This window comes from Echinops telfairi, unplaced genomic scaffold, assembly GCF_000313985.2.
Source record: "Echinops telfairi isolate 266 unplaced genomic scaffold, ASM31398v2 ScPeMD7_7418;HRSCAF=8456, whole genome shotgun sequence".
NCBI lineage: Eukaryota > Metazoa > Chordata > Mammalia > Afrosoricida > Tenrecidae > Echinops > Echinops telfairi.
In genome coordinates, this window is record NW_022111318.1 from 1183655 (window position 1) to 1193753 (window position 10099).

General features: G+C 38.7%; 1 protein-coding gene across 1 annotated transcript in view; it reads right to left on the reverse strand.

The window, feature by feature from the left end:
* Nucleotides 1–7934, reverse strand: part of ATP7A (ATPase copper transporting alpha) — a 148849-nt gene extending 140915 nt beyond the window's left edge. The window contains exons 1-2 of the mRNA XM_030887582.2: nucleotides 7924–7934; nucleotides 7170–7203 (exon numbers count right to left, since the gene is read on the reverse strand). Coding sequence (XP_030743442.2) covers nucleotides 7170–7203; nucleotides 7924–7934 — 45 coding nt within the window. The remainder of the gene's footprint in view (nucleotides 1–7169; nucleotides 7204–7923) is intronic.
* Between the last annotated feature and the right edge of the window lie 2165 nt (nucleotides 7935–10099).

The following is a 10099-nucleotide window of genomic DNA, read 5'->3' on the forward strand; positions in this document are numbered from 1 at the left end:
TCTTCCCTTCCCCCCACCTCCCCCTCTCCCATGTCCCCCCGGAACTATCAGTCCCGTTGTTTTCTCCTCCAGATTGTTCATCCAGCCTGTCCTATACAGACAGACCTGCGGAGGCACTTGTTATACACACTGCTTAACCTCTCCAGTGTTGGTTATTGAGCTTCGCCACTTTGTGTAAATATCATTTCCTTGTCTGTATAATTGTGTCACGAAGAAAACTTAATATAAAATTTTAACCTTAGAAAACAAAGTTGAGAGAAGTGAACCAAACTAAGACAATGACTCCAAAGCCCATGCATCTAACCCTCACCAAAATACTACACCTATGACTTTTTTTAAACAGATCTCACGTAGAATACACTCTTCTACAACTTATCCCTTCAGTAGTCTATAAACTGCACAAAAGCAGGGCCATGTCTTCAGTGTTCACCATCATATGCCCTGTGCCTCGCATAGGGTAGCTACTTATTAAATAATTGCTGGCTTAGTAAATGAATCCAAGTCCGACCTCTTCAATGAAAAACATATCAAATACTTCTTGCCACTTTTTTTAAATTCCAAATACTCTTGGAATCAGAATCATTTCACTGATTTTGTTATAGGATTTCTTTCCCTAGTTAGACCTTGAAGACCATACCTTATTTCTCTATATATCTCACAGGGGCTAGGTGAACAATGGATATACAACAAACAAACCATATGCGTCTACTAATTAGAGTATGGATTTTCTTTATAAAAAATTAATTTACATACAACTTTGTAAGAATGGAGTTATTTTGTATACTAGGTTAGACATACATACAACATTTTCCAATGCCTAAATTTTATATTTCACAACTCATTCAATAGAATGATAGCTCAGCCTTTGGCAATTAGGGAAATATCTGGAAAATCCTGATGGTCCAGAGTCTGTGGCTTACTAATTACACAAGCAGATGATTATGAGTTTTCTTAGTAGAGAAGTAAAATAAGCATATAGGACTATTTATCTGCTAGTTGTCATAAAGCAGTGGTTGTCAACCTGTGGGTCACGACCCCTTTGGGGGATCGAACGACTCTTTCACAGGGGTCACCCGATTCATAACAGTAGCAAAATTACAGTTATGAAGTAGCAACGAAAATAATTTTATGGGTGTGAGGGGGTCACCACAACATGAGGAACTGTATTAAAGGGTTGCGACATTAGGAAGGTTGAGAACCACTGTTGAAAGAGTCTTTGAGATTATTGTGTTTGCTATTATACCCTGAGATATAGTCAATTAATATGGTCCTTCTAATCATAATCTCTCATATAAGTTCTAGACTCTATGTCTGTGGCTATAATCCATGTGAAGGATTAAGGTAGGATTAAATCTCAACCTTCTTAGTAGAGGGTGGGAACCAAGTCACCACCATTTGTTTCCTTGGGGGTATGGTCTGCCCAAAGACAGAAACCACACCTTCCTGAAAGCTATTCTCATGTGCATAAAAGCCATCTCAGAACCACAGCATCCAAGGACCTTCAAAAGAAGAGCCAACAGTGGAGTACATGGGAGATCTGTTTCAAAGTGGCAGAAGACAAGATCAGAGGTGACAGAGACTGTGCCACAGAGACGAAGAGACAGAGCAAAGGAGCCAGGCTAAAACCAGAAACCAAGGGAAGGATGCCATCAGCTATAACAGAGGGGCAATGGCAAGGTTATGTGACTTTAAGACAGAGCAGCGGGCTGGCTTCCTGGACCTCAAAGGCAGAGGCCAAGGGACCACATGTCTGCGAGGCTAAGGGCTGGGGAGAGACTTGGCTGTGTGCTGAGAAGGGGCACTGCTGTGGACTAATGACTGTATCCTTAGTAAGTTTACTGGTCTGGACTTGTGGCAACCTGTTAACTTCCCTAGTAAACCTGAATAATCTCGAGTACTGTTTATGAGTTCTGTGTGGCCATTACAACGAATTATGATTGTTGTCAAAATAAATAAAGAACGATGGAGGGTACAGGCATGTCTGACCTCTGCCTTATGGCAATAGGGAAGCCAGAGGTCAGATGTGGCCCCTTCCACACTGGTTTACACACCCTCCCAATTTGATTTTTCCATTCGTTGTGATGTATAGTCATTTGATTTTTGAGATCAGAATGATACAAACTGTTAAGTGCTCAACTACTAGCCACAAGGATGGCTATTGGAACCACCCATGATTGCTTAAGAAAGATTACAGCCACTGAAAATTCTATGGAACAGTTTTACTCTGTACACACAGGGTCAACCAAGAGTTGGAATGGCTAGATGACAACTAACAACAGGAATTAAATATTGCTCAGAAGTACTGATTGATCAATATATTGCTCCTATAGCCTACTAAATACAGCTGAACTATCATTTGTAATGAGGTTGCTAAAATTGCTTATATAGCAAATAAAACATTAACATAATAACAGCAACTAAATTTTATTGTGTGCTTACTACCTGCCAGACACTGTTCTTAGGGCTTTACATGTACTGATTCATTGACAACCTTATAGGGTGTATACTGTTATTGTCCCCCTTTTACAAATTTCAAGAAACTGAGGCATAAAGAGATAAGAAACTTGCCTAGGGTAATATAAATAGTAAGCAGAGGACCTTGGATTCCAACCTAGACAGTCTGGCTCCAGAGTCTCCACTCTTAATCTTATATTAACTATCTCTCCAAACAGCAAAACATATGATGGCAAAGTTAAAATGCTTTGAATATCCAATAGTTTCAAAATTTAAACCAGCAATGTTCCGATTGGGGCTTGATTATAAACTTTTGCTATACTTTTTTAGTACAGTTTAAATTCTATGCATGTCATTATAAATATCAAAGCCTGGCCAAGTTCAAAGATATGCTCACTGTAAAGGTGGAACAACACACATAGACCACTTCCTTTCTCTTCCTGGGAGACTGAGAATATAAATAAGGCTAATATTATTTTAAACATTAAGTCATTTAGTACATCCTTAAATAATATAATTGATTAAACACAAACTCTAAGTCTTTACTTTTGAAATTAGCTTCAAAGCATCATAGAATGTTATCAGATATATATATATGCACACATATATAAAGTTTAACAGTTATATTGACATATAATTCAAATATAATTCAATACTCTAAACATATTAAAAGGAGTTGTGCAATCACCACAATCAATTTTAAATATTTTGTACTTTCTTTACTCATTAGCCCCCCCCACCTCCCAACCTCTCTTGCCATAACCCTAAGAAACTATTAATTCAGCTATTGTCTCCATAGATTTACCTATCCTAGTTTTCATATAAAGAAAAAGAAAAAAGAAATTCAACAACAGTAACAAAATAAAACAGAGAAAAACCTTAATTGAAAAGAAAGTAGAAAATATTAAAAACTAGAACAAATTTAAAATGGGCCAAAAGAGAGAACAAATAAGGTGGATTTTAACCTAAGTATATCTGCATTAATCTAGTTTACAATGCATCCTGTCTGATAATAAGGCTGTTCACACCCTAGGTCAATGGTCAGAAGGAATTCACCAGAGGCTTAATCCAAATGGGAACCCTGAAAATAGCTTTTAGGCTTTCACTGTCATCTAGAACCTGCTGCAAACTGGGTGTTCAGAATTTAAGTGTTAATACAATTCCCTCCTCCAGTCTTGGATTTTATTATTTCAGTCATTGGATCACACAGGGTAGCCTGCTTCATCTATGTGGACTTAGCTGACATCTCACTTAGATGGCTGCTTGTTTTAAGACAAGCCTTTAAGATCCCAGACATTATTCTTTCTGATAGCTAGGCATCATCTAATTTCTTCACCACACTTTGCTATAGTACCCATATCTTCAGTGATCCCCTTATGAAGTTACCAATATTTTATGTTTTAATTATCAAACCATGTTATAAGAGCTGTAAAAGCCCCCAATAAAAGTGATTTATTTTTTTTAATTATCAAACCAATAAAGGACATTTTTTCTTTTGTTCACTCATGCTTGCAAAGAAGATAAATAAGCTTTCATTTGTAGGACAAGCAAGGGAATTCTTTTTTTTTTTAACATTTTATTAGGGGCTCATACAACTGTTATCCCAATCCATATACACATCAATTGTGTAAAGCGCATTTGTACATCGTTTCTCAAAACATTTTCTCTCCATTTAAACCCCCGACATTAGGTCCTCATTTTTCCCCTCCCTCCCCGCTCCCCCCTCCCGCATGAGCCCTTGATAGTTTATAAATAGGTATTTTGTCATATCTTGCCCTGTCCGACGTCTCCCTTCATCCACTTTTCCGTTGTCTGTCCCCCAGGGAGGAGGTCACACACAGTTCCATGTAATCGGTTCCCTCTTTCCTACCCATTCTCCCTTTACCCTCCCTGTTTTGCCACTCACACCACTGGTCCTGTAGGGCTCATCCGTCCTGGATTCCCTGTATTTTCAGTTACTATCTGTACCACTGTACCTCCTCTGGTCTAGCCAGACTCAAGCAAGGGATTTCATTTCAATAGACCTAACTTTACTCGTGTATATGTATATTTTAAAAATATGTGTTTTATATTTTTATGTTTTATGTTAAGAGTACGGTTTTTAAAGCCAAACTTCCTAACTTTAAATCTCATTTAGTCATGTGCTAGGTCTGGGAATAAAATTTGGTCCACAAATGAATATGTCATATGTTACCACGGTGCAAACAATAAACAAAGTATACCAGATTTATTCTTTACACCATAAGAACAGTACTGGTCTCTTTTGTGTATAATTTTTATTTTTAAAAAATGAAGTTTCAAAATCCCATGATTTACCACTTGCCCTAAAGTTAAAAAGAACAAAACAAAAAACAGGAATTTGCGGGCTATTTTTCCAACAAACATGGTGGAGAAACTCTTAGGGAATCCTAATCCTACCCTGACAGTCAAAGTTAAAGAATATATTACACTAGGTAAATTATTCTTTTATTTATCATCACACAATGAGTTTGACTTTTAAACTATTTGAAGATTGAAATTAATTTTGTCATCCATCACCTAGCTAAAGTCAGATGAGCAAGAAAATACTTAAAGATAATATGATACCAATCTGAATGCAAATACCTAAAAATATATTTACAGTTGTGATTAGAAATTGTGATTAGATTGTGACTCTACAACTGAAATAAATGGCAATATTTGGAATTAACAATGAAATTTATAATAACATAAAAGAAAGCACATATTGGTCCAAATGAAACCACCTGTATGCAAATAACTTAATGTTATTATTTTCATAATAAAACAGAAATCGTATTTTAATAATATTAAATTGAGAAATAAATTTCAAGTTATTAGCACAAATAATTTTATCACCATCTAAAAATTAGATATTCTTTTCTCTTACCCCTGTAAGGAAGTGCAGGAGTCAACAAAGATTACACTTTGGAGATCTTTAAAAACTAAGCTCTCGATAAACTTTTGTTAGCTTGAGGATCAACTCCTAAGTATCCATATGATACTAGAAGTCAACTACAAATTTATCCTAAATAGTCCTGAGAATTTTCATCAGAGGGGTCACTAGTTTGAAATTCTTTCTCTCTTCTTCTATCTTTGATGACAATTTGTAAGGTCTTCACAGTAAAGCCCTCTTAATGCTTTCCTCTTCTGAATAGCAGACAGAGGGCTTCAAATGAACACTTTGAGAGCAGAAACCATTTTCTTTACAGTTTCTAAAAATAATAATGTACTCTGCAAACTCTGACATCCTATCTGCTTTGGAGGAGCCCTGGTGGTATAGTAGGTTACCTGTTGGGCAACTACTCGCAAGGTCAGCAGTTTGAATCCACCAGCTGCTCGCAGGCAGAAAGATTTACAGCCTTAGACACCCTAGGGCGAAGTTCTCCTCTGTACTAGAGTCATGCAAGATCAGCAGCAATCATGATTTTAAAAATGAACAAAATCAACTAACATAAATAGCCAGGCTAAAGCAATTTCCCTGAGATATAAAAGCACCCTTTTATTTCAATTCGTAAATTATTAAAAGATACTCCTGACTGTAAGTCGAGACAATTGGACTGATTTTTTACACACAATACTTGTAAAGTAAAATTGAATTGATAACATTATTTTAATTCCTGGAGGCATAGCTACATAATTGTAAATGTAAACAAAATGTGTCTAAGTGGATCAAAATAGAAACTTTGACCTTCATTTCCTTAAAGGAAACAAATATCTATAAAAACCAATGCAATTTACCAATATCCCCAACATTTGGCACTCACAAAGATATGGACATCACTCCAAGTTGCTGATAGTGTTGGAGAAACTGTGATTTGTTAGGTCTTGTTCAGTTCATTTCTATTCAGTGCCCCAATGAGACAGAGTAGAATTACCCCAAGGAGTTTTTTAGCCTGTAATATTTAAGGGAGCAATTCAAAATATTCTTTTAAAAAAAAAGACAAGGTAAGCAGGCTAGTTGTTCAATCCGTGGAGTTGCCAGAACCCACTGTTTTCATTTCTAGCTGAGCTTGATTGTAAACTCTTCTAAGTGTGGGGATACCTTGTACGTCTCCCAACCTCACTTCAATATCACCTCATTTAATGTTCTACACACATTAAACCTTCATCCAAAGCCAGGGTGCTGTAGGCGCCAAGATTATGATGAAAAGAGTGAACAGTTCCTAAAAACTACTGAACTGTGAAACGATTTTTTTAAAAAAACCTGTTGCTAGTGTTTAGACTAACCTGACCGTCTACAACAGAAAGTGTCAAAAACAAGAATGCCACAGAGTGTGACAGGGATCGAGAGTGACACTACTGAGACACAATGAAATAGAAATGGAAGTGCTCTCAGTTTACCTTATGCGCTCAGAGGAAGACAAAAGGCAAAATAGGTATTTGTCATTATTACATTAGTAATGGTTCTCTTCGACGCTTTCCTTTACAAAGTATGACGACTTGTCATCAGACAGAGGCCTCAGTCTATGTGACCTCCAGTACTGGGCAAGGACTGCCTTGTCCCTTCAAGGAACCATAGGCCATGCATGATCAGGGCACACACCCCAGGAGGGCCAAAAGAAAGTGCCACGGAGAAGAGAATCCGAAGTGGGGCAAATACCCGAGTTGTGAAGAAGTGCGAGTCTGCAGGCTGCCACACTGAGCACTACAGCATGACAGTACAGAACACCCCCTGCCAGCAGAAGGGGATGCCGGGAAGCCGATATAGGGCTTACCTGATTTTTCAGTTCTACGGTCAAATCCCCGGAGCTGCGCAGACCGTGTCAGCAATAAATCCACGGGCTCGGACCTCAAGCGCACACACTCGGGGACGGCACAGTGGCGGCTGAGGCTGAGGCCACCGAGGCGGCGGCGGCGGCGGCAACCCCTCCCTCTGCCTTTTCTCTTCCTCCACCCCTGGCGGGCACCGCCTCCCGCTTTACGCCTCCCTCCCTCGGCTCCCCGCACTTCCGGATGTTACCCCTGCCGGAAGCCCGGCGGACTGGAGCAGGGGTGAGGTGGAGGGTGGGGGTGGGACCAGGAGCAGGAGGGCCCAGGGAGAGGCGAACTCAGGACAGCAGCCTAGCTTCTTCTGCCCCCTGCTGCCCTTTGACTGACCGGCGCCCAGGGGTGGAAGCGTCTGCTTTGCTTCTGCAGGGATCCCTTTCCCTGCAGGCCTCGCCCTCGCCCTCGAAAAAACAATCCCTAACCCCTTTCTCCTCGGGAGTTGCCTAACTTCCAATGAAGGGTAAGAGGTTGTCATTGGACCATAAAAACTGCTTTAAAAAAACCTGCTTTTAAATCGTCAGCTACACATTTCATCTTTCCCCAACATGAAATTAACTTGTCTCTGTTATCGAAGCCCAGATGTAAATGGCATAACTGGAACTTGACATCATTCCATGATTTGAATATGACCTCAAGAAAACAGTGTTTTCAAATTCATAATCTTAACGTGTGACTGTGTTGGGGTAGGGCAGGATACCTCACCTCACTCGCATCCCATGCGCTGATCAATTTTCCCCTTCATTCACTGACCATCAGTTCAAATACCTAAGGCAGTGGTGCTCAGCCTTCCTAATGCCGCGACCTGTTCATACAGTTCTTCATGTTTTGGTGGCCCGCAAGCATAAAATTATTTTTGTTGCTACTTCATAACTGTGAAGTAGGTACTACTGTTACGAATCGTCATGTAAATATCTGATATGCAGGATGTCGTTTCATTCTTACAAATTGAACATAATTAAAGCACAGTGATTAAACACAAAAACAATATGTAATTATATATTGTGAAATTTTTATTTCTAATGACAAATAAATGAAATTTTGTCTTGAAGCATGTTGTAGCATGATTAACAGTCTTCACGCCGGGTACTCTTATGTGGGCGTATCTGCATGTGTGGATAGAGGAGCGGTGTCTCTATTCCTAAGACCATCGGAAATATGTGTTTTCCGATGGTCTTAGACGACTTCTGTGAAAGGGTCGTTCGACCCCCCCCAAAGGGGTCGCGACCCACAGGTTGAGAACCACTGATATAAGGGATTCCAAAGATACAAAGTATAAAGTATTACCCCAAGATCTGATTGATGAGTTGCATAAAATGTATTGATACAAAACAATAGGTGAGTGGTGGAGAAAGCATTTGTGAAAAAGGCATTCTCTGATTACTGCTTTCCAATTTGACATTTAAAAAAATACAATTTTAGGATCCCTAAAATGATAAAAGGAGTAAGAAGGAAAGTGGTTTCATTTTTAAACCAGGCATGTCTTTTTCTATTCATTGAATTATCTATCATAAGATTTAGGAGGAAACCAGTTTGAACCCAGTTCCCGAAGAAAAGTATTATTAAAAAAATAAATGAATAAAAGAAAAGTATTATCAAGTCTAAGGATGTTGTAGAATTAAAAATAGTACATATAACTTAGATAAATAAGTTAACAAGTTTTTAAAGGCTTAGAACACGGTATGTACATTTAAGTATTCAATGTCCACCCTAGTAATTTATTAAACTCCCAATATGCTTTGTTAAACAATATTTAAAGTTATCCACCAGCTCCATGTTGTTGTTAGGTGCCTTTGAGTTGACCTAAGTGTGACAGAATCCACAACATGCCTGGTTCTGCACCATCCTCACATTGTCAATCGTCTCATCTTCCTCGTTTTCACTATCTACAAACAGGAAGCCCTTTTCCGGGGACCAGTCTCTCCTAATAACATGTCCGAAGTGTGTAAGACTAAGGCATAGTCTCCCTTGCTATCTTTGCTTGTAAGGAACATTCTGGCCGTACTTCCTCCCAGACAGATTTGTTTGTCCTGGCAGCCCATGGTACTTTCAATATTCTTTGCCAGCACCATCATTCAAACGCATCAATTCTTCTCCAGTCACACTTCCTTATTCTTTGTCCAGCTTTCACATGCATCTTTGTCCTCAAAATGAAATCTTTACTGTTTCAGATTTTTAAGGCTTTAACTAGGTCTTGTTCAGTAGATTTGCCCTACACAAAATGTTTTTTGATTCGACTGCTGTTTCAATGAACATTGATTGTGAATCCAAGTAAAACAAAATCCTTGACAACTTCTCTCTTTGTTTGTCATGATGTTGCTTATTGGCCCAGTTGTCAGTATTTTCATTTTCTTTACTTAGAGTTGCAATCCATATTTGCAGACTTTAGTCTTTGATTTTCATCAAGAAGTGCTTCAATGGCCATCTAGCTGAGAAACAACAAAGCCCACATGGAAGAAGCACACCAACCTGTGTGATCATGAGGTGTCGATGGGATCAGGTACCAGGCATCTAAGATAAGGTGACCAGATGTCCCACTTTTAGCGGGACAGTCCCGATTTTTAACAATTTGTCCCCTATCCCGTGACATTTTTTTTTAAGTCCAGATTTTTGAAAAGAATGCATGACAAGCTAGGGAACAGCGGGAGAATGGGAAGGGAATATCCAGTTTTCAGCTGCCATGTGGCTATTTCGCCAGGATATGAGTTTTATATTATTTTTGTTAATTTTATAATGTTAAACTTTAATAATAACAAATAATTGTTGAGAACCGATTATCAAAGTTCACATTGTTTTTTTGTTTTGTTTTAAACATTTTATTAGGGGCTCATACAACTGTTATCGCAATCCATACACACATCAATTGTGTAAAGCGCATTTG